Genomic DNA, 25,254 nt, shown 5'->3' with positions numbered 1-25,254 from the left:
GCATTGAAAAGGTCTGTAGGACAATATTGCAAAGTTTTAACTTAAAGTTATTTATCCGTGATGTTTGCTGTTTACTTCTGACATTTTTTCCTCAGGTCAACGCACAACTAAATAGTCCTCTTAACTCGCCAACCCAATCTCCAACGCCATCTCCAGTGACGAACGTGACAAATGTCTGTCCTGGTCTAACACCACTGCCACTTATTGCCCAGTTTTCCAGACCTGTGGGTCCAGCACAAGGTGAATAACTCTTCAAATAACATGTAAAATGGGTTAAAATAATGTATACTGATTCTTCTAATCCAGAGAACATTTAACTATTTAAATGTTTGTGATAATTGTACCCTCTGTTGCTTTAGTATTGACAAAGGCAATGAATCCATTGTAGGGTTAAAAGCAGTGATGCAACTGTACAGTATGCTTGACAAATGTTTCAAGATTGTACTTTCATCTCCTTCCTTCCTAATGTGAGTGTACACACACACACACACACACACACACACACACACACACACACACACACACACACACACACACACACACACACACACACACACACACACACACACACACACACACTTGCGCGCTCATTAAGTACATTGCTTCTATCTTTTGTCTTATCCAAACATCTTGCTTTTAATCTAACTCTATTTCTGGTCAAAACAAAAGCATTCTGTCCATGCTACTATTTTTCCACATCTACCATGTGCTCAAGGTTAATAAGTATTCTAGCAACACACACAAAATGCTGATGGAACGCAGCAGGCCAAACAGCATCTATAGGAAGAAGCACTGTCGACGTTTCGGGCCGAGACCCTTCGTCCAGTCCTGATGGTGCATTGGCCTTCATCAACTGTAGGGTTGAGTTCAAGAGCCAAGAGGTAATATACAGCTGTATAGAACCCTGGTCAGACCCCACTTGGAGTACTGTGCTCAGTTCTGGTCACCTCACTGAAGTGGATCAAATCATGGTTGGACAATGTGCTGAAAAACTTGAGTCTCAACATGGACAAGATAAGGGATGATTGTGGACTTTAGGAAGGTGCAGTCTGACCGATCCTCATTGCACATACATGATTCCTCTGTGAAAAGATTTACGAGCACCAAGTTTCTGGGAGTGCACATGATGGATGATCTCACCTAGTCCCTCAACACCACCTCTTTGGTCAATAAAGCACAGCAGCGTCTCTACTTCCTGAGGAGATTGAGGTGTATGAGGCTCCCCTCCCCCATTTCAGTAAATCTTTACAGGAGCACCACTGAGTCTACATCGCCGTTTGGAACGGGGATTACGAGGACTACTGAAGGGATCATTAGGGTCTCTCTTCCACTCATTAGAGATATTTATCAGGAGTGCTGTGTACGCACAGCATTTAGCATTATCAATGACCCCTCCCATCGATCCAACAATCTCTTTGACCCTCTACTATCAGGCAGGAGGTACAGTACCATTAGGACAAGAACTGTCAGGATGAGAAACAGCTTCTTCCCCCAGGCTGTAAGACAACTACTCCCTGCTACCACCCAGATCTCATCATACATGAAGCGGCAGTAATATATACTGTTTACTTTTTAACTTGTATCATATAACCTTTTTATTTGTGGTAATATTACTTAAGTGTTGGGTATGTTAGTTATATTTGCTATGTTATGCACTTTGCTCCAGAGAAACATTGTTTCTTTTGGTGATATACATGTGCACAGTTGAATGACAATAAACTGAACTTGAACATGAGAAACACAATTTCTTTGAATGTTCTAATTCCTGGCCTGAGCTTCTATACTCTGTCATACCTTTCAAGGGAAAAAAAACATATGAAATAGAGATGTAACTCCTACAACATATAACCCTGAGGTCCTTGTTTCCAGTCTACTCCAGAGCCTCCAACTCAGCAATGAGTTGATGGGTTTGTGGAAGGGCCTACTACTTGGCTCAGTTCCCTTCTGTGGGAATGTCACATTTTTAACACTCCCAAGTAATTACATAAAATGCAAATATTCTTTTATGGAATTTGAAACAGATGGACTTGCATAGAACCATAGAATACCTATAGCACAATACAGTCCCTTCAGCTCACAAAGTTGTGCCAAACATGTCCCTACCTTAGAAAGTACTAGGGTTACCCATAGCCCTCCATTTTTCTAAGCTCCATGTACCTATCCAAAAGTCTCTTAAAAGACCCTATCGCATCCGCCTCCACCACTGTTGCTGGCAGCGCATTTCACACACTCACCACTCTGTGTAAAAAAAAGAAAACAACAAACAAACTTATCCCTGACATCTCATCTGTACCTGAAACCTGTGCCCTCTTGTGGTAGCCATTTCAGCCCTGGGAAAAAGCCTCTGACTATCCACATGATCAATGCCTCTCATCATCTTATACACCTCCATCAGGTCACCTCTCATCCTCCATCGCTCCAAGGAGAAAAGGCCCAAGTTCAGCCTATTCTCGTTAAGGCATGCTCCCCAATTCAGGCAACATCCTTATAAGTCTCCTCTGCACCCTTTCTATGGTTTTCACATCTTTCTTAACCACAGAGTCAACCTGCGCAGCAGCTTTGAGTGTCTTATGGACACGGACCCCAGGATCCCTCTGATCCTCCACACTGCCAAGAGTCTTACCATTAATACTACATTTTGCCATCATATTTGACCTACCAAAATAAACCACCTCACACTTATCTGGGTTGAACTCCATCTCCCACTTCTCTGCCCAGTTTTGCATCCTATCAATGTCCCGCTGTAACCTCTGACAGCCCTCCACACTATCCACAACAGCCCCAACCTCTGTGTCATCAACAAATTTACTAACCCATCCCTCCACTTCCTCATCCAGGTCATTTATAAAAATCACAAAGAGTAAGGATCCCAGAACAGATCCACGAGGCACACCACTGGTCACCAACTTCCATGCAGAATACGACCCGTCTGCAACCACTCTTTGCCTTCTGTGGGCAAGCCAGTTCTGGATCCACAAATCAATGTCCGCTTGGATCCCATGCCTCCTCACTTTCTCAATAAGCCTTGCATGGGGTACCTTATCAAATGGCTTGCTGAAATCCATGTACGCAACATGTACTGCTCTTCCTTCATCAATGTGTTTAGTCACATCCTCAAAAAATTTAATCAGGCTTGTAAGGCACGACCTGCCCTTAACAAAGCTATGCTGACTATTCCTAATCATATTATGCCTCTCCAAATGTTCATAAATCCTGCCTTTCAGGATCTTCTCCATCAACTTACCAACCACTGAAGTAAGACTCACTGGTCTATAATTTCCTGGGCTATATCTACTCCCTTTCTTGAATAAGGGAACAACATCCGCAACCCTCCAATCCTCCGGAACCTCCCCCGTCCTCATTGATGATGCAAAGATCATCACCAGATGCTCAGTAATCTCCTCCCTCACCTCTCACAGTAGCCTGGGGTACATCTCATCCAGTCCCGACGACTTAACCAACTTGATGCTTTCCAAAAGCTCCAGCACATCCTCTTTCTGAATATCTACATGCTCAAGCTTTTCAGTCCACTACAAGTCATCACTACAATCACCAAGATCCTTTTCCATAGTGAATACTGAAGTAAAAAACATACAGTCAGCGTATCAGGCAGAAACCCTTCAGCAGAACTGAGTTTCAGCCCGAAATGTCAACTGTACTTGGCTTGCTGAGTTCCTCCAGCATTTTGTGTGTGTTGCTACTGAGTCCATTTTTAGTTATGTCACTTTAGAGAGGGTGTGAAAATGTTGGAAAGCATACCATATAACAATTACAGCACGGAAACAGGCCATCTCGGCCCTTCTAGTCCGTGCCGAACGCTTACTCTCACCTAGTCCCACCTACCTGCACTCAGCCCATAACCCTCCATTCCTTTCCTGTCCAAATACCTATCCAATTTTTTTAAAATGACAAAATCGAACCTGCATCTACCACTTCTACTGGAAGCTCATTCCACACAGCTACCACTCTCATTTCTCATACAGCAGAAATTTACTAGGATGGTTCCGGAGTTGAGAGATGTCAGTTGCAGGATTAGACTGGAGGAGGAGTGATTATTCTTCTTGAGGCAAAAAGAGTTTGAAAGCAGATTCAGTAGAGTTTGCCAAGTTCATAAAGGATTTAGACGAGATAGATAGAAGGGAAATGTTCGGAGTCAAAGATGGTTGAAGGACGAGTCAAGGATTTATAGTATTACAAAAATCATTTTTAAAAGTTTATTCAGAAAATACATGATCTGGAACTTTCTGCCTGCAAGGGCAGTGGAAACAGGATCAATCAGGGCTTTCAAAAGGGTATTAGGTAGGTACTTGGGGGGGAAAATATAATTTATGGGGCTAGAGTGGTTGGAGGGGACAACAAGATTGACATAATCGCTCCATTGGGAGCCAGCGTAGACTTAATGAGGTCCTTCTGTGCTATTATGATTCTGTGAACAACATTAGCATCACTCTTATCACATTCCGCTCCCAAACTTCCATCTACTTAATGAAAACTCACTAAGTTGCTTGAAATGTAGACTGTAAGTTGTTAGAATTAGGACTTGCAATGGATTTGCATCAGTGTGTCAGATAAGCACTAATTTTTCCAAGTTCATTCTCTTCAGAAGCTCATTATGGAAACTATTAAAGCAATGCTTCTCTACTTGTGGTCAAAGATCTGAGTAGCTAAAAAGACAATGCAAACTAATGTTAAGTATAAGTGTGATGGGAAGTAAATTAATGAACAATTTAAAATGATTAATGAAATGTTTCAGATGGACTTTTACTGAATCCTGGATTAATAAAGACATAAAGTTTTTTCATGCAAATTATGCTGTTAAACACTTGAAGGTGTGTCACAATGCCCACTATCTTAAATAGGAAAAGGTAATTACTGTTGGAAAGTAAGCTGTTAACAGCGTTGTTTTCACATACATGGCTAAAAATATCAGATCCGGTTTAAATCAGCCATGTTTCAGTTATGCCATCAAAAGTAGTTTGGATTGTCAATCTAGCCTTCCCTACTAAAAAGGAATGCAAGTGAACCTTGGAAGTAGAGTCATGATAAGATACAACGTGGAAACGAGCTCTTCGATCCACTGAGTCCATACAGACCATCAACCACCCATTTTATTCTCCCCACATTCTCATAATCTCCCACCCATTGACTGACGTAACAACAACTAGTGTCCAGTTAACCTACCAACCCACATCTTTGGCATATGAGGAAACTGGAGCAGCTGGGGAAAATCCATGTAGTCACAGGGAGAACAAACGTGTGATCTGCACGCAGACAGCACTGGAGGTCAGGGTTGAACCTGTCTCTAGAACTATGAGAGGCACTCTACTTGCTGTGCTGCCCTGTTTCTATTATCTAAGGATAGTTAGACCAAAAAATATTGCCATGTCTTGTCATGACCATCAAATAGTATCTGCCAGGTCCCTTGGTCAAAAGAGCTAGAAACAGAAAACATTAAAATCATATGAAACAAATTGCATTGATGTTTCAAATGTGTTGGGGACACTTATGCAAAATCAAGGTGTTTGTTTGCCTACATGACATTATACTTTTGATATACTTTTGCAATTCCTGCTCATTATACCATACATTGACTCCCTTGTGATACTGTAAGCTGGAGCTTACATGAGGAAACGATTAGTGTGTCAGCTGAGCAATCAGCCACAGCTGTTAAGAAGCCCTTAATAGTCTGTGCCTTGTGAATGTTTCACTCACTCAAGGACCATAGCCTTTGTGGTCTGGGTTTAACTCCTGTTTCAGATCCAGGTTACAAATTTAAATTATTCGGTGTCCAGTGTCCTGTGCAAGGCAGCTCCTCATTTTTCTATTTCTCTTCATTAGGTGATACTCGTTATTCTTTACTTGGTCAGCCTTTGCAGTACAACCTTCCAGTATGTCCACCTCCAGTAATCCATGGACAGTGCCAGTATTCAGCTCATCAGGTAAGGATTGAGAAAAGCATGAGGAAAGAGCTGTCCTCTGCAATATGTTTGCAGACAAACCTTTAAGTACTTCCCACCAAGTTCTGTTAGAATGGTGATAATTCCAATAACGTGAGCATTTGCACTGGAATCCTGGGGATGTGCTGATATTAGCACATGGAGTCCAAGGGACAACCATTCTATGTGAAGCAGTTCCATTCTACTGTTCATGCCGTCTCAAGACTTCACCTTTCTCCTACCAGTTGAACACTCCCTGAAGTTTCAATTATGTCTTTCTGGGGGGTGGGGGGGGGGGGAGCCTTTCCGTAACCTGTTCTGTAGATTTAAAAAAAGAACTATTTGTATATTTTCACTTGCCATTATTATTAATTCCTATCCTAAAATTTTGTGTTCTGTCTGCTTGAGAGGGTGGGTAAGTAATCAGCTGAGTGCTACTTGAACTATACAAACTCTTAGTAAATCTGGATCCCTCTGATGACTGCATGCCAATTCATTGTATTTCTTGGTGCAAGTTTAATGCTGCCATATAAACAGACTCCATTGATAACTTTTTTTTATTTAAAGGGTCCATGCAGTACGAAACACACTAAACGAGGAAAGAAGCCAACCCTGAAATCTGCATCTACTGATCTTGGCACAGGTGATGTTGGTTAGTATCTAAGCTATCATAGGTATTGCATGAAGAATTTGCTGCATCTTCAAAGTTTGGGGTCTAGTACAAGGGAGCATAGCCTAAAATTTAGAGATGGGCTTTTCAGGAGTGAAGCTGGGAAATCTGAAATAATATTTGTGAAATGGCAGTTTATTTTAGGGCAGTTATAAATTGTTCTCAGGAAGTCCCTTGGGGTTGAGAATGGCTTGTTTCCACTCCAGTTCTGTGAATCCTGAGATGACGGATGAAATGAATTTTAGGCCTGCAGACTCTGTCACTTGTGGATCAGAGGTGCTTGTCAGAGTGGATGGCTGGTTTGAGAGGATGTGCTTTAGGTTAACCTTTAGGGTACCCTGCACAAGGATCACAAGTCTCTTTGCATCTCTGCATTTTGAATTCTCTCCCCATCTAAATAATAGTCTGCAACATTTATTTCTTCCACCAAAGTGCATGACCATACACTTTCCAACATTGTATTTCATTTGCCACTTCTTTGCCCATTCCCCTTCCTAAACTATCTTTCTCCGTTTCTCCGCAGGCTCCGTTTCCTCAACACTACCCACTCCTCCACCTATCTTTGTATCATCAGTAAATTTAGCCACAAATCCATTAATCCCATAGTCCAAATCATTGGCATACATAGTAAAAAGCAGCAGTCCCATCACCGACCCCTGTGGAACTCCACTGGTAACCAGTAGCCAGCCAGAATAGGATCCCTTTATTCCCTCTCTGTTTTTTGCTGATCAGCCAATGCTCCACCCATGCTAGTAACTTCCTGGTAACTCCATGGGCTCTTAACTTGCTAAGCATCCTCATGTGCAGCACCTTGTCAAAGGCCTTCTAAATATCCAAGTACACCATATCCACTGCATCTCCTTTGTCTACTTCAAAAAATTGCAGTACGTTAGTTGGACAGGATTTTCCTTTCAGGAAACCATGCTGGCTTTGGCCTATCTTGTCATGTGCCTCCAGGTACTCTGTAAACTCATCCCTAACAATCGATTCCAACAACTTCCCAACCACTAATGTCAGGCTAACAGGTCTATACCTTCCTTTCTGCTGCCTCGCATCCTTCTTAAATAGCGGAGTAACATTTGCAATTTTCCAATCATCCGGTACAATGCCAGAATCTATCGATTCTTGAAAGATCATTGTTACTGCCTCCACAATCTCTCCAGCTACTTCCTTCAGAACCCAAGGGTGCATTCACAGAGCATAGAATACATACAGCACAATACAGGCCCTTCAGCCCACAATGCTGTGCTGAACATGTACTTACTTTAGAAATTACCTAGGGTTACCCATAGCCCTCTATTTTTCTAAGCTCCATGTACGTATCCAGGAGCGTCTTAAAAGACCCTATTGTATCCGCCTCCACCACAGTCGCTGGCAGCCCATTCCATGCACTCACCACTCTCTGCCTAAAAAAAACTTATCCCTGACATCCCCTCTGTACCTACTTCTGAGCACCTTAAAACTGTGCCCTCTTGTGGTAGCCATTTCAGCCCTGGGAAAAAGCCTCTGACTATCCACATGATCAATGCCTCTCATCATCTTATACACCTCTACCAGGTCATCTCTCATCCTCCGTTGCTCCAAGGAGAAAAGGCCGAGTTCACTCAACCTATTCTCTTAACGCTCCCCAATCCAGGCAATCCTTGTAAATCTCCTCTGCACCCTTTCTATGGTTTCCACATCCTTCCTGTAGTGAGGTGACCAGAACTGAGCACAGTACTCCAAGTGGGATCTGACCAGCATTAATATTACCTCTTGGCTCTTGAACTCAACCCCACAGTTGATGAAGGCCAATACACCCGTATGCTTTCTTAACCACAGAGTCAACCTGCACAGCAGCTTTGAGTGTCCTATGGACGTGGACCCCAGGACCCCTCTGATCCTCCACACTGCCAAGAGTCTTACCATTAATACTACATTTTGCCATCATATTTGACCTACCAAAATGAACCACTTCACACTTATCTGGGTTGAACTCCATCTCCCACTTCTCTGCCCAGTTTTGCATCCTATCAATGTCCCGCTGTAGCCTCTGACAGTCCTCCACGCTATCCACAACACCCCCAACCTTTGTCAGCAGCAAACTTACTAACCCATCCCTCCACTTCCTCATCCAGGTCATTTATAAAAATCACAAAGAGTAAGGGTCCCAGAACAGATCCCGGAGGCACTCCACTGGTCACCAACTTCCATGCAGAATATGACCCATCTACAACCACTCTTTGCCTTCTGTGGGCAAGCCAGTTCTGGATCCACAAAGCAAGGTTCCCTTGGATCCCATGCCTCCTCACTTTCTCAATAAGCCTTGCACTGGGTACCTTATCAAAAGCCTTGCTGAAATCCATATACACTACATCTACGGCTCTACCTTCATCAATGTGTTTAGTCACATCCTCAAAAAATTCAATCAGGCTAGTAAGGCACGACCTGCCTTTGACAAAGCCAGGGCCCCCAGACAGTCCTTCCAGGTGAGGCGACACTTCACCTGTGAGTCGGCTGGTGTGGTATACTGCGTCCGGTGCTCCCGGTGTGGCCTTTTATATATTGGTGAGACCCAATGCAGACTGGGAGACCGTTTCACTGAACACCTACGCTCTGTCCGCCAGAGAAAGCAGGATCTCCCAGTGGCCACACATTTTAATTCCACGTCCCATTCCCATTCTGATATGTCTATCCATGGCCTCCTCTACTGTCAAGATGAAGCCACACTCAGGTTGGAGAAACAACACCTTATATACCGGCTGGGTAGCCTCCAACCTGATTGCATGAACATTGACTTCTCTAATGTAACACTTACCCACAAAGGCTGGTATTTGTCTAGGGGAAACGGAGATCCAGCCACACACCAACCCACCTCCCGTACACGCAGGTGCTGTGAGAATCGAGTTTATGCCTCGCACCGCTCACCGTATCAACTTCACACCAAATACCGTTATGAAATACACTTTATAGAATTTACTAACATTAACTAAAGAAGTATTAGGCAATACTATATATATATATATATATATACAAGGAAAGAAAAAAACAAAAGGCGCCAACTTATCAAAGTTCAGTCAGTGTGGTGCACATCGTAGGAGCTCAATCAATGAATCATCCGACAGCCACGTCGTCACCCCTGGGACCACCCCGGTGGTCTTACGAGCCGTCTAGCGCCAGTCGTGGTGGTCCTACGAGCCGTCCAGCGCCCGTCCACCTTCCTCGTCCGTCTCTCTTCCCGACTCTCTCCACCCCCAAGCCCGCGCAACCCCTCCCCCAAGTTCCCAGCCTCACAAAACACAATAACATTCCCCATTGATTAACAAATGAATACAATTACCATATCAGCCATTCTAAAGCGAAACAACGGCGAGAGAAACATTTAACAGACAAAGAAACATTCCTATTCGTTACAAACCAAAGAAGCTCTTTTTAGTAACATACACCGGACATTGTACATTCTCTCCCCACCAGCAAATGTCATGCCCTCATGGCATTACTAGAGTTCCCCAAAGCTTCTTGCAACACACAAAACCCAACCCAGGTGCAGAAAGCAGTAACATAACTACCCAGAGCAGTAGAAATCACACTCGGTTCTCCTGGTACCACATATGTCAACCGCTCCGGGGGGCGCCTAATCCTCTGAGATCTCCATACCCCTTCTGCCCCACTGGGCTCCCTCTTCACCTGCGAACCCACTGTCTCGGACACCCCAGGTCTTCCTGACGGACCCTCACCCCCTTCCTCACGGGGGTCCTCCCTCACCTGAGATCTCTCCGGCTCACGCTCGGGCTCCACCCTCTCTCCCACCAATGTTGGCTGCCTCTCCATCTGACCCTCAAGACCTTCCCTCCTCTCACCCAATTCAGTATGGGAAGGGCCAGGAGCCTCCTCTCCTGGTACTGGAGCACCAGCGAATGGGAACAGGGGCCACTCATCTGAGTCGTCCTCTTCCGAATCAGTAGCCATTTCCGGGCGAGGGACCCGTCCCCGCTCTTCAGCAGCGGGCTCTTCCCTTTCTCTGCGCCCTTGCAGAGTCCTTGTACTAGGCATAACCTCCCACTCTGGCTCCGTATCCACCTGCACCGCTTGACCCAGCGGCAGCAGGTGATTCCGATGGAGTACCTTGATAGGCCCTTTCCCATCCTCAGGTTTCACCCGGTAAACTGGCAGGTTCGGCATCTGGCTCTCTATTACATAGGGGCTGGCCGCCCATCGATCTGCCAACTTGTGCTTACCAGGGAGTCCCAAATTCCGTAAAAGGACCCGGTCGCCCGGCAATAATTGAACAAACTTCACCTTTCGATCATACCGCATCTTATTCCTCTGATTTTGTTTGGTAGCCGCCGCCTCGGCCAACTCGTACGCCCGCTGTAACTCCCTCTTCATGTCAGACACATACTTTAGATGGGACTTCCCGGGTAATTCACCCACTTCACCCCCAAAACACAAGTCAATGGGCAACCTCGCTTCCCGCCCGAACATCAGATAATAGGGCGAATATCCTGTAGCATCATTGCGAGTACAATTGTAACAGTGAACCAATTGTCCAATATGACGACTCCACCTGCTTTTCTGCCCAATCTCCAGCGTCCCGAGCATATCCAACAGGGTCCGGTTGAACCTCTCTGGCTGCGGATCTCCCTGTGGGTGATAAGGGGTAGTCCTGGATTTCTCAACCCCAAGCATAGTCAGTAATTCATGGATAAGGCGGCTCTCAAAGTCCCGCCCCTGATCGCTATGGATTCGCCTGGGAAGGCCGTAATGAACAAAATACTTCTCCCATAACACCTTCGCCACTGTCGTCGCCCTCTGATCCTTAGTGGAAAATGCCTGAGCATAGCGAGTGTAATGATCGGTGATGACTAAGACATTCGCGGTGTTGCTGGTGTCAGGCTCAATCGACAGAAAATCCATACATACCAGGTCCAGAGTTCCCGCACTCTGCAAGTGCGACAGTGGAGCCGCCAACGCGGGCAGGGTCTTCCTCCGGATGCAACGACTGCAGCCCCTACAGTATTCTTCGACTTCCCCCCTCATCCGGGGCCAGTAGAACCGGTCTTTGAGTAATCCATAGGTCTTTTCCACCCCCAAGTGTCCAGAATCATCATGTAGGGCCTGGATACAGTCTGCCGATACTCCTCCGGCAGGACCAGTTGCCAACAGTGGGGTTGGTCCGGAGGCGCCGTTACCCGATACAAGATTTGGTTCTTTAACTTCAACCGAGACCACTCCTTCAACAACAGGGGCACGAATGGGTGTTTCGCCTTCTCAGCCAACGCCCCATCCCCCCTCTCGACCGCTCTCCACACTGTGCCAATGCCCGGGTCATTTTGCTGAGCAGCTGCCACTTCCCCCGGACTCAGTTCCGGCAACTGTTTAGTCCGCAGTGCGGTCAGGTCACAGTAAGCTAGGGGTATGGCATCGTCAAAACCCCCCAAATGGTCCACGGCTCGTTCCAGCCTCCCTTTTCCCTCGGCCTTCATGGTGATAGCAAACTGACACATTGCCTTCTCTCCAGGGGCAGGGACACTCTCCCACTCCTCGTCCCTCTCCTGCTCCCCCGGCTCCCGACGAGACAAAGCATCCGCATCGACATTCTTGCTTCCGGGCCGGTACCTCAGGCTGAAATCATATACCGACAAGGCCGCCAGCCACCGATGTCCTGTGGCATCCAGCTTCGCCGAAGTCAAAATATAAGTGAGAGGATTGTTATCCGTTCGCACCTCAAACTTGGCTCCGTACAGGTAATCGCCCAACTTGTTCACCACCGCCCACTTCAGTGCCAGGAACTCCAACTTGTAAATGGGATAGTTTCTCTCCGATGGCGACAAGCTTCGGCTGACAAAGGCTACCGGCCTCAATGCTTTGCCATGCTCCTGGTACAGAACAGCCCTGAGACCCTCTCGACTGGCATCCGTGTGCAGCACATATGGCTTCTGGGGATCGGCAAAAGCCAACACCGGGGCCTGGGTCAGTGCCCTTTTCAAAGATCGGAACGCCTCTTCACATTGATCATCCCATCTCGAGCCAAAAGGTTCCGCCGGGTTCCAGTATCCTCCAGCGTCCTGCCTCTGGTCCCCCGTCCTTTTCTTTCCCACCGAGGGATAGCCACACAACAGCTGAGTCAACGGGTGACACACTTTGGCGTATCCTTTCACAAATCGCCGGTAGTACCCACAGAACCCCAAAAATGAGCGCAGAGCGCCCACTTTCTGGGGTCTCGGCCAGGTGGTCACGGCCTCTATCTTGGTTGGATCAGTAGCCATTCCCTCTCGCGAAATGATATGGCCAACGTAGCTAACCGACGACTTGTAGAACTGGCATTTGTCCAGGGAAAGCTTCAACCCTTCTTCATTAAGCCGGCCCAACACCTTCAACAGCCTCTCCTCATGTTCCTCCAAAGTCGATCCAAACACTATCAAATCGTCCAGGTACACCAGCACCTCTAACAGATTCATATCCCCCACAGTTCTCTCCATGAGCCTCTGGAAGGTGGCTGGGGCTCCCGATATGCCTTGGGGCATTCGTTTGAACTGAAAGAACCCCAGCGGGCAGATAAAAGCGGTCTTCTCTTTATCGCCTGGACTCATCGGGATCTGGTAATACCCACTTCTTAAATCCAGCACACTGAACCACTTAGCACCGCTCAGGCAGGCCAGCGCATCCTCGACTCTTGGGACAGTATATTGATCAGGGACAGTTCGCCGATTCAACGTCCTGTAGTCAACACACATGCGCACTCGCCCATTCTTCTTCCGTGCCACCACTATTGGGGACGCATAAGGACTTCGAGACTCAGCTATGATTCCGGCCTCCTTCAACGTGCACAAGTGCTGCCGCACGTCCTCAACGTCTGCCGGAGCCAGCCGCCGGGATCTCTCTCGGAACGGGGTGTCCTCCGTCACCCGAATGGTGTGGCGAGTGCTTTTGGAGCAGCCAACATCAAACTCGCCCCGAGAAAAAACAGCTTCCATCTTCAGCATCTTCTCCACTAGCCTGTGTTTCCACTCCAACGACACAGGGGAATCCCCGAAGTTAAAGACTTCAGCGGTCAGCTCCCTTCGATGCTCCGATCCCTCCCCGTTAGGGGTCCTCACTGGTGCGCTAGACATTACCGTCACCGGGAACAGATGTGCCAGCGGCATTCCCCTCTTAAAGGTGATGTCTCTTGCCGTGGTGTTCCTGACACTTATAGCTATACACCTCGCATGTACCACCCCTGGTCTCTGCACTTCGGGCCTCACCAGTGCCCCCGCCGGAAATCGTGTCTCCCCTTCAAGATCGTCCGGGGCGTCTACTAACAGGGCTTCGCCCGTCGGCACTCCTGGGAATCTGGGGGTCCCCACCACTAGTGCTACCTCCCCGGGTCGGATCACCTTGGGCCTCGCCTGCGTACACCACATCGTCCCTCGTTTACACTCCGGGTCCAGTCCGAGGGAGGCAACCCCTTCTTCGAATACTGCTCGAAACACTGGATGCACCGAGAGGGTCTCCAGAAAGTCTTCCTCCGCTTTCTCCTTACAAGCTCCCAGGAGCCGTCGCACAACGGGGGAATTAGTCCCCACCAGGAGGGCAGCACCACCGGTTTCCACCGGGTCAGGACACACCAACACAACGTCTCATTAGCTTCGGACACTCCCACATCGCCCTCCGAGAACTCCAATCTCACCGATAGGTACCCATTGTATGAGTAGTCACCCTCGCTCACACCCCAAATCTGCAGGGCGTCAAATGGGGTTACGGGCAAATGCTTTAGATATTGGTTGTAGAAAGACCGGTACAATAAGGTCACCTGCGATCCCGTATCCAGAACAGAACGGCTTTTGCGTAAACTCCCTCTATCCGTAGACCCACACTGGCACGGGGTCCTACCAGCCCATCTGGAATAGAGGCGTGGGCACCCGGTGGTCCCCTGGCTGATCTCTGGGAACGTGTTCCTCCAGAGGTTCCAGTCCGTTCCCTCACTGAGCCTCTCCTAAGTTTCCCGACACCTCCCCCTTCTTAGTCGCAGGGGGGCTTGTCCTCCGCAGAACTCCTGGTCTCTCACAATCCCACCTAAAGTGTCCCTCCTCTCCACAGCTATAGCACACCCTCGGCCGCCCACAGACCCACCTGAAATGCCCCTCTTTCCCACAGTTAAAGCACACGCTGCCTGCCGCCCCTCCTCTCCCAGGACGACTCCCACTCCCAACCCATGGCACTGGTCGCCCCTGAGAGTGGGTACCTCCCCTGTCCCTCCCTTCCAGAGGGGATTCTCTACCCCTCGGTGGGTTGTCATTCCTCCACCCAGCCACCACTTCCTGTATCGCTGAGGATCGCTCCCGTAGGCCTGCGCCCCTTTTCGGCCCCAACGCTCTCTCTTCCTCCCGCACCTCTCTAATCAGTTGCCCGAAGGATGGAGGGGGGCCTTTCCTAAAAGCCTGCCGAATAGTCCACGCCACCTTGTCCTCCTCCAGAGAGCCACTGAATAACTGACTCATCCTCACGCTAGCCACGTCAGGCGCCTTCACTACCCCCCGGCGCCGCAGCCCCGAGAGCATCCCCTCCATCCTAAATATGTACTCGGAGAGCTTTTCCCCTCTCCATTGTTCCAGGCGTTGGAACTCTGCTAAAAGCAGCCAGGGTTCCCCTGACAACCCAAACGCTCCCTCCAAAACTTCTATACATTCCTCCACTGAGGCCCCAGACTTTTCAGCTTTCAACTCCCGAACTGTTTTGGCTGCTAAACCCCTCAAACTTCCCACCACTCGCTGCCGCTTCTCCTCCTCCGAACCTGGCCACTCCTCTAACATCAAGGACGTATGCTCGATCCAGGTCTCATAGTCCACCTCCCCGTCTGGAGTAGGCTTGGCTCCGGAGAACACCCCCAGCTTCAGCCGTGGCCTCTCGGCCACTCCCACCAGGGAGTTAAGTGCGGCTGCCAGCTCGGAGGCTTCCACCCTACCTGGGGAGCGGGGCCTAGTCACGACTCCCTCCTCTCTCCTCCCTTTGCTAGTGCCTGCCACCTCTCTGGGGTTTTCCTCTAGCTCTAGCTCCTCCTCCGATGTCTCCTCAGCCTCATCCTCGGAGAAGGGGTGGAGCCCCCACAGCCCCTCCTCCCCTGGTACACTGACCGTCGCCGGCAGTTCCAATGTCCTGACGTCAGCACTCGTACTAACCAACACCCAGCTAGACTCCATCTCTTTACCACACCGTCTAGCTACCAATTCTACCTGCCCCATACCCTTCACCAAACTTAACCCCCGCACTACCGCGTCTCCCAAAACTAGAAAATCCACTCCGCTCACTACGCATGCGTACTGTACCAGTACACCTTCAAATCCGCACCAGCGAACAATTTTATCTCTGTCCATCTCCACTCACTACCTGCGCGATTCCACAGCCCCCTGACAATCCAATCCCGGCGAGCACCCCACAAATGTAACACTTACCCACAAAGGCTGGTATTTGTCTAGGGGAAACGGAGATCCAGCCACACACCAACCCACCTCCCGTACACGCAGGTGCTGTGAGAATCGAGTTTATGCCTCGCACCGCTCACCGTATCAACTTCACACCAAATACCGTTATGAAATACACTTTATAGAATTTACTAACATAACTAAAGAAGTATTAGGCAATACAATATATATAATACAAGGAAAGAAAAAAACAAAAGGCGCCAACTTATCAAAGTTCGGTCAGTGTGGTGCACATCGTAGGAGCTCAATCAACGAATCATCCGACAGCCACGTCGTCACCCCTGGGACCACCCGGTGGTCTTACGAGCCGTCTAGCGCCAGTCGCAGTGGTCCTACGAGCCGTCCAGCGCCTGTCCACCTTCCTCGTCCGTCTCTCCTCCCGACTCTCTCCACCCCCAAGCCCGCGCAACCCCTCCCCCAAGTTCCCAGCCTCACAAAACACAATAACATTCCCCATTGATTAACAAATGAATACAATTACCATATCAGCCATTCTAAAGCGAAACAACGGCGAGAGAAACATTTAACAGACAAAGAAACATTCCTACTCGTAACAAACCAAAGAAGCCCTTTTTAGTAACATACACCGGACATTGTACACTAACTTCTGTTAATGCCCCTTCTCCCCTTCTTACCCCATCCCTGACATATTTAGTTGTTTGTTTTTTCCTGTCTCTCTGCCCATCACTGTGCCTGTTCTCCATCTCCCTCTGGTGCTCCCCTCCCCCTTTCTCCCTAGGCCTCCTGTCCCATGATCCTTTCCCTTCTCTAGTTCTGTATCCCTTTCGCCAATCACCTTTCCAGCTCTTAGCTTCACCCCACCCCCTCTGGTCTTCTCCTATCATTTTGCATTTCCCCCTCCCCCTCATACTTTCAAATCTTTTAGTATCTTTCCTTTCAGTTAGTCCTGATGAAGGGTCTCGGCCCAAAACGTTGGCAGTGTTTCTCCCTATAGATGCTGCCTGGCCTGCTGTGTTCCACCAGCATTTTGTGTGTGTTGTTTGAATTTCCAGCATCTGCAGATTTCCTTGTGTTTGCTGTTTTACATGAAGGTTTATGGCAGAGCCTCTCTAGTGCTTTGTAAATTTGCCACTGGTCTTTGGCATTGTGGATATGCTATCTGGCCTGAGGGATGTTTTAGACCTTAATCTCTTTATACTTTAATCTAGTACCATTTTTGAGCTTGCTCGCCAGTAAACCTTATTGATAACAAAATCTTGCCACCAATTCGGTAAATGAACAATTCACTCCAGCTATGACCTTTGGACTGAGAGAAACATGTTAGTTATAAGTTAGAAAGAAGATTGTGGGAGGGATGGTTAGGATGAAGAGATACAGTGAGGCCAGGGTTGCTGTGAGGATAAGCTGTTAATAGGGGCAATTAGAAGCCGACAAAGAAGTGTGATGTGTTGCAAGCAGCAGGTTGGGATTTGCAGTTACTTGTTAATTTTTATTGCCCTCTCAACAAGTACAGGTACCAGCACAAAGATTAAGATTTAAGATTTGTCACATGTACATCCAAAAATCAAAACATACAGTGAAATGCGTTGTTTGTATCAACGGCCAACACAGTCTGAGAGCAGCCCTCAGGTGTTACCACGCTTCCAGTGCCAGCTTAGCATGCCAACTTACTAACCCATACGTCTTTGGAATGTGGGAGGAAACCAGTGCACCCTGAGGAAACCATCATGTTCATGGAGAGAGCATACAAACCTCTTGTCCTGAAGAAAAGTCTTGGCCTAAAATGTTGACTGTTTATTCCTTTCCATAGATACTGCTTGCTGAGTTCCTCCAGTATTTTGTGTGTGTTGTTCTGGAATTCCAACATCTGCATAATTTCTTGTGTTTATACAAACTCCTTACAGAAAGTGGTAGGAATAGAACAGAGATCAGTGATTGCTGGCGCTATAAAGCTTTGTGCTAACCACTATGCTACCATGCCGTCTGTATAGTATTAGGGAAAAACTCCTTCAGCAAACCTAGTTATCAGGCTGTCTTAGATGGGAGTTTGTCTTAGAGATTTGCATCCATGTCTTTGATAAACAGAAGGCAAACATCCTGCATAAATATCATGAAAGGAGTTTTAATATCTGTCTACTGCATTCTCAGTGGTCATTACCATTACACGTTGTTTTAACATGTGTTTACTCCACTGGCAGTCTTATTCTCTATTTTAATAGTGTTAATCTGTATGCCAAGAACTTCTATGCATGTTGAAGTAAATCAAATAAAGCTAATAAAATCAAGGATAGGAAAGGGTGTCAGTTCTGCTTTACAAGGGAATAGCCTATTTGCCTCAAAGTAATAAGCACTCTACAAGAGTAATGTGGCTGTTTACATTATGATGTCATAAATTGCAGATGGAAATTTATCAATCTTCAGTCTACATACTCACAGAGCATAGGAGAATAGTATAGTTTCATAAGTTTTGTGCTTTCTTACTGCTGTGTGGTTTTAAATTCAATGACCCATAGCACTGCATTGCAGCCAGATCTTAGAATCTGTGGCCTTTCACTGAATAATTGTTGTGGGTGTTCTGTTAAATATATTCACGGTTAATTCTAGATAGCCTCCAACCTGGTGGCATGAATATAGATTTCACCTTCTGGTAAAAAAAAAATTCCCTCCCCCCTCCCCTCTTCTATTCCCCACTCTGGCCTCTTACCTCTTCTCACCTGCCTATCACCTCCCATAGGTCCCCTCGTCCTTCACTTTTCTTCTATGGTCCACTCTCCTCTCCTATCAGATTCCTTCCTCTCCAGCCCTTTACTTTTCCCACCCACCTGGCTTCACCTACCACCTTCTAGCTATCCTCCTTCCCCTCCCCCCACCTTTTTTATACTGGCATCTTCCCCCGTCCTTTCCAGTCACGAAAAAGGGTCTCGGCACAAAATGTCAACTGTTTAATTATTTCCATGGATGCTGCCTAACCTGAGTTCCTCCAGCATTTTGTGTATGTTGCTTTGGATTTCCAACATCTGCAGACTTTTTGTTTATGATGGTTAATTCTTACAGGGCATTAATGAACAGCGCACATAGCACAATGTGGCAGAAGTCTTATATGTGTTTTGCCATCAACTTTTGTCCCTCCGGGATATCTCCAGAATTTCATCTGTGATTTAAGACCTATCTGGAGTCATGCTACAACTACTCCATGACCTGTTCATATGTATACCTCAGTTATGAAATGTGCTTTTATTGAACTCTTCACATCTGGCAGGGTGAAACTTTGATACTGTTCAATAAATTTAACACTATCCTGTACAATGGTGATCAGCAGCTAATCTATCACTAAGCTATCACCATGACAGCTTGAGTCCACCTAAACAAGCTAACAACCTAACAAGCTAAAACATCTTGGACAACACCTTAGTAAATTTAAGCAACACACACAAAATGCTGGTGGAATGCAGCAGGCCAGGCAGCATCTATAGGGAGAAGTACAGTCAACGTTTCGGGTGGAGACCCTTCATCAGGACTAACGGAAAAAAGAGATAGTAAGAGATTTGAAAGGGGGAGGGGGAGACCCGAATTGATAGGAGAAGACAGGAGGGGGAGGGATGAAGCCTAGAGCTGGGAAGTTGATTGGTAAAAGGGATACATGGCTGGAAAAGAGGGGAGTATCATAGGACGGAAGGCCTTGGAAGAAAGAAAGGGAGAGGGGAGCACCAGAGGAAGATGGAGAATGGGCAAGGAGTTATTGTGAGAGGGAAAGAGAGAGAAAAAGAAAAATATATACAAAAATAAATAAATAGGGTAAGAAGGGGAGGAGGGGCATTAACGGAAGTTAGAGAAATCAATGTTCATGCCATCAGGTTGGAGGCTACCCAACCGGTATATAAGGTGTTGTTCCTCCAACCTGAGAGTGGCTTCATCTCGACGGTAGAGGAGGCCATGGATTGACAAATTGGAATGGGACACGGAATTAAAATGTGGTTTCCGTTAATGCCCCTCTTTACCCCATCTTTAATTTTTAATTAAAAAAAATTTCTCTCTCTTTCCCTCTCACAATAACTCCTTGCCTGTTCTCCATCTTCCTCTGGTGCTCCCCTCCCCCTTTCTTTCTTCCAAGGCCTTCCATCCTATGATACTCCCCCCTTCTCCAGCCTTGTATCCCTTTTGCCAATCAACTTCCCAGCTCTTAGCTTCATACCTCCCCCCCCCCCCCCCCCCCCGTCTTCTCCTATCATTTCGGGTCTCCCCCTCCCCCTCTCAAATCTCTTACTATCTCTTTTTTCCATTAGTCCTGACGAAGGGTCTCGACCCAAAACGTCGACTACTTCTTCCTATAGGTGCTGCTTGGCCTGCTGCATTCCACTAGCATTTTGTATGTGTTGCTTGAATTTCCAGCATCTGCAGATTTTCTCGTGTTTGCGTTAGTAAATTTAATCTGCTTTACTGCCTTAAAGGGCAAGAACATTAGCCAAATGGCAACATCAAGTCATGCTGTATCCCAGTTAGGACCCATATTGTTATTCCTTAAAGTTTCCTATACAACAGCTTCGATGGGTCAAGGTAGTGCCTCACTGCCACATTCTCAAGGACGTTACGAGTGGACAATAAATATTGGCCTTGCCAAACTTAACACTTCCAGAGAACAAATGTCTTCTTTTTTTTAAATGGACACGCTATTAATGGTTCCTAGTTCCAGGATGATGCACCATGATGGGTCTTGTGATGACTAAGCAATCTAATTCTAGAGGCATAGATCTGACTGCAGCTTCTTCCCACATTTTTTATATTGGGCTTTGAGGTAATGAGTCCCCTTTCAGAATTTGTGAGGATACACTGAGGTCAGTTTATGGCTAGCTCTCCCACCCCATGATTCTGTATTTATGTGGGGTACATTTTCAGTGTATTTTTAGAGCAGTTTCTTGCCCTGACCGTTCATGAACTTTGTAGGAAAGTGAGTTTCAACAAATTGCTGCACTTGTGCTATTAGATCAAATTAAATTCAGTATGAAAGGTTTGAATGGTACTGATTGATGTAACTGATACTTTTCATTTGATTTTTGTCCTCAATCCAATCTACCTTTCTCTTTGGAAATATGATTTGAGTTGAAATCACAGTCCTTTATGTTTCACATCTTCTATTTAATTTAATTGGTTAAGGAGATCACCTGTTGTACCCATCATTAGGCACAGTTCCAAATTGTTCCAAATTCCACACAGTTCACATCTGTTAATTTGTGATAAAAAATATTTGCTGCTTGAAGGGTGAGCAATAGTAGACAGACCACAAGGTGTCTCACCATTTGAGATAGTTTTTCTCCTTGGCTGCTGTTCTGCCTTGTCCACAAGAATTTTCACCATTCTGAGTGTGTAATGTTGGAATGTTTTAAATGAAGTAGATGAATAAAGAATTATAAAGAAAATATTTTCTTCATCAGAATGCTGCTATCTCACTCACTATTTTGCACCAAAATTGAACTGAGCTGTTAAAACAATCACTTGAGATGTCCTGACGAAGGGTCTCAGCCCGAAACGTCAACAGTGCTTCTCCTTATAGATGCTGCTTGGCCTGCTGTGTTCCACCAGCATTTTGTGTGTGTTGTTTGAATTTCCAGCATCTGCAGATTTCCTCGTGTTTGCAATTGAGATGTGTAGTGCATTTCTTTGACCAAGGAAGAATTGAAAATCTGGTTGAATGGTGCGACAACAACAACCTCTCACTCAACATCAGCAAAACCAAAAAGATGATTATTGACTACAGGAGAAAGAAACCGGAGGTCCATGAGCCAATCCTCATTAGGGGAACAAAGGTGGAGTGTGTCAGTAACTTTAAATTCCTTGGCATTACCATATCAGAGGATCTGCCCTGGAACCAGTTCATAAGTGTCATCATAAAAAAGCAACAATAGCTACTCTGCTTTCTGAGAATTTTGCATTGGTTCGGCATGTCATCTAAAACTTCAATAATTGCACAGGGGAGAGTATCCTGACTGGTTGCATCATGGCCTGGTGTGGAAGCACCAATGCTCAAGAATGGAAAGGGCTACAAAAAGTGGTAGGTGCAGCCCAGTTCATCACAGGCCAAGCCCCCACACCATTGAACACACTTACAAGGAGCACTGCCACAAGAAAGCAACATCCATCATTCAGGCCATACTCTCTTCTCACTTCCACCATCAGGCAGGTAGACAAAATCCTGAGGTCCTACATCACCAGGCTTAGAAACAGTAATTACCCAACAACCAGCATGGATAACTTACCTCAATGTGAACTGACTCTATAACCTATAGATTAATTTTCAAGGACCCTGCAATTCATGTTCTCAGGGTTATTTATTGACTTTATTATTTGTACGATATCTTCTTTTGCACATTGGTTGTTTGTCAGTCTTGGTTATGTATAGTTTTTCATAAATTCTGTTGTACTTTATTTTCCTGTAAATACCTAAGAAAAAAATGCCCTTTCATAGTATTTTGATGGTACACAAAATATTTGCTATCATTCTGGGGACACAACAGACTGCAGATGCTGGAAATCTGGAGCAAAAACTGCAGGAGGACTGGCAAAGGGTTTTGACTTGAAACACCAATGGCCATTTCCCTCCATACTGTAGATGCTTCCTAACCCATTGAGTTCCTCCAGCCATTCTGGAGTTGTGTACCTTCCACCCAAAGGGAAATGCTCATAGTAATCATAACTGAACTCCATTTCTCAAATAAGTGTTTAGCATTCCTGCCATGCAGAGATTTGTGATTTTGCAAATTAGAACTGTGTGTGGCAGCTTCAGCTTTTAAGTGAGTCCTGGGTAGGATGCCAATTGTGCTCTAAAGTTTTGATAGGATGAATGATTTTCAGACAGACATACTTTATTGATCCCGAGGGAAATTGGGTTTAGGTACAGCCGCACCAACCAAGAATAGTGAAGAAATATAGCAATATAAAACCATAAATAATTAAATAATAATAAGTTAATCATGCCAAGTGGAAATAAGTCCAGGACCAGCCTATTGGCTCAGGGTGTCTGACACTCCGTGGGAGGAGTTGTAAAGTTTGATGGCCACAGGTAGGAATGACTTCCTATGACGCTCAGTATTACATCTTGGTGGAATGAGTCTCTGACTGAATGTACTCCTGTGCCTAACCAGTACATTATGGAGTGGATGGGAGTCATTGTCCAAGATGGCATGCAACTTGGACAGCATCCTCTTTTCAGACACCACCGTCAGAGAGTCCAGTTCCACCCCCACAACATCACTGGCCTTACGAATGAGTTTGTTGATTCTGTTGGTGTCTGCTACCCTCAGCCTGCTGCCCCAGCACACAGCAGCAAACATGATAGCACTGGCCACCACAGCCTCATAGAACATCCTCAGCATCGTCTGACAGATGTTAAAGGACCTCAGTCTCCTCAGGAAATAGAGACGGCTCTGACCCTTCTTGTAGACAGCCTCAGTGTTCTTTGACCAGTCCAGTTTATTGTCCATTCGTATCCCCAGGTATTTGTAATCCTCCACCATGTCCACACTGACCCCTTGGATGGAAACACGGGTCACCGGTGCCTTAGCCCTCCTCAGGTCCACCACCAGCTCCTTAGTCTTTTTCACATTTTACATAGAATACTGATACAGAAGCCTTTTCCTTGACCGTGATTACTGTGTATAGGTTAAATTGTTCTAAGACTGAGCCCAGCAACTTTGCAGCCAAGCTGACCTGGGCTGTAGGTAGCAGGTATGTGAACCTAATTTAATACAATGAATAACAGTGGCTAATAGGCAATTTTGTCTCTTGGCGCCACTTAACATATTTTTTTTTTTGTTTTCAGTTGTCGGCCGAATCTTAGAGGTCACGGATCTTCCTGAGGGAATCACTCGCACTGAAGCAGACAAACTTTTCAGTCAACTTTCAATGTCTGGTGCCAAAATCCAATGGCTCAAAGACTCTCAGCATCACAGCAATGGTTCTGGGGACTGTAACAGAGTAACGGAGAACTCAAAGAATGCTGGTGATCTAGCTGCACTTTATACTATTGTTGCTGTGTTTCCCTCAACCATGGCAGCTCAAAATGCAACTATCAGACTGAATAATTCAACAAACAGGTTTAAACTGCGAACAGCCAAGAAAAGCTATGATCTTCGCATTCTAGAAAGAGCCAGTTCCCAGTAGCCAATGGATATTTGAAAATTACTTTTTCTTCTCTCCTTTGAATGACTGTATTGGCTTTGTTTTACGTCAGCATTGTTCCTGTAGTGCATTGTTTTGTCCAGATATCACTTTAGGCATAATTAAGGAAAGTTAGTGATCAGTTGGAAAAAAAAGTTTGTTTTTCCCCTAAACTTCCATTTTACACACCCACACAACCCATGTGTATTTTTTCTGTTGTGCAAACGTATTAGAAGAAGCTTATTTAAGTGACACAAACAGTTGACTGTGTATGGTCACGACAAATTTTATTTAACCTGTTTTTTTTTTTTGATTTTAATTATAAAAGTTTGTCTGCCAGTCCAGACTCTCAATATCTTCTTTGTTTTAAGCTGTCATTTATTTGCAAGGTAGTACTCCTTATCAGATATACTATTCACAGTACCTATAAAAAGTAATCACCACCCCCCTCATAAGTTTTCATATTTTATTGTTTGACAACATTGAATTACAGTGGGTTTAATTTCGCTTTTTTTGACATTGTTCAACAGAAAAAGACTCCTTCACTTTGACACAAACAGCTTACTACAAAGTGATCAAAATTAATTACAAAAAAGAACACAAAATAATTGATTGCATAAGTATTCAATCCCTTTGATATGACACACCAGATCATCAATGGTACAACCAGTTGGTTTTAGAAGTCATGTAATTAGTTGAATGGAGATTTGGTTTTTGGAGACCTGTGTGCAGACAAGGTGCTTCAATTGATTGTAGTAAAAAATGCACCTGTGTCTGAAATTTCCAACTGCTGGTGAGTCAGTGTCCTGGCAAAAACTGCACCATGAAGACAAAAGAACACTCCGAGGGATATTCAGTGACTTGGAAATTTTCTTGTATCCATCTCCTGACTTGTGCTTTTCAATAGCCTTTTTGCAGAGTTGCTTGGAATACAGTTAAGTCAATCATCAAGAAATGGAAAGAATATGGCATGGCTGTAAATCTGACTTGGAGCAGGCCATCCTCAAAAACTTTTTTGTGACCATGCAAGAAGGGGACTAGTAAGGGAGGCCACCAAGAGATCTATGACAACCCTGGAGGAGTTACAAGCTCC

At 45.9% G+C, this 25,254-nt stretch overlaps 1 protein-coding gene across 8 annotated transcripts in view; it reads left to right on the top strand.

The window, feature by feature from the left end:
• r3hdm2 (R3H domain containing 2) overlaps positions 1-24,516 on the top strand; it is a 294,373-nt gene extending 269,857 nt beyond the window's left edge. For 7 of the 8 annotated variants that reach the window (XM_073071109.1, XM_073071106.1, XM_073071107.1 and 4 more), the window contains 4 exons: positions 96-240; positions 5,839-5,939; positions 6,504-6,588; positions 23,824-24,516. In XM_073071109.1, the coding sequence (XP_072927210.1) occupies positions 96-240; positions 5,839-5,939; positions 6,504-6,588; positions 23,824-24,164 (672 nt within the window). In that variant the 3' untranslated portion in view covers positions 24,165-24,516. The remainder of the gene's footprint in view (positions 1-95; positions 241-5,838; positions 5,940-6,503; positions 6,589-23,823) is intronic. The other variant, XM_073071105.1, reaches the window with a different exon arrangement.
• The last annotated feature ends 738 nt before the right edge of the window (positions 24,517-25,254 follow it).

Source organism: Hemitrygon akajei, chromosome 18 (genome assembly GCF_048418815.1).
Source record: "Hemitrygon akajei chromosome 18, sHemAka1.3, whole genome shotgun sequence".
Classification (NCBI taxonomy): Eukaryota; Metazoa; Chordata; class Chondrichthyes; order Myliobatiformes; family Dasyatidae; genus Hemitrygon; species Hemitrygon akajei.
The sequence above is the reverse complement of the archived record's forward strand: the minus strand, read 5'-3'. Positions and strand labels throughout refer to the sequence as shown.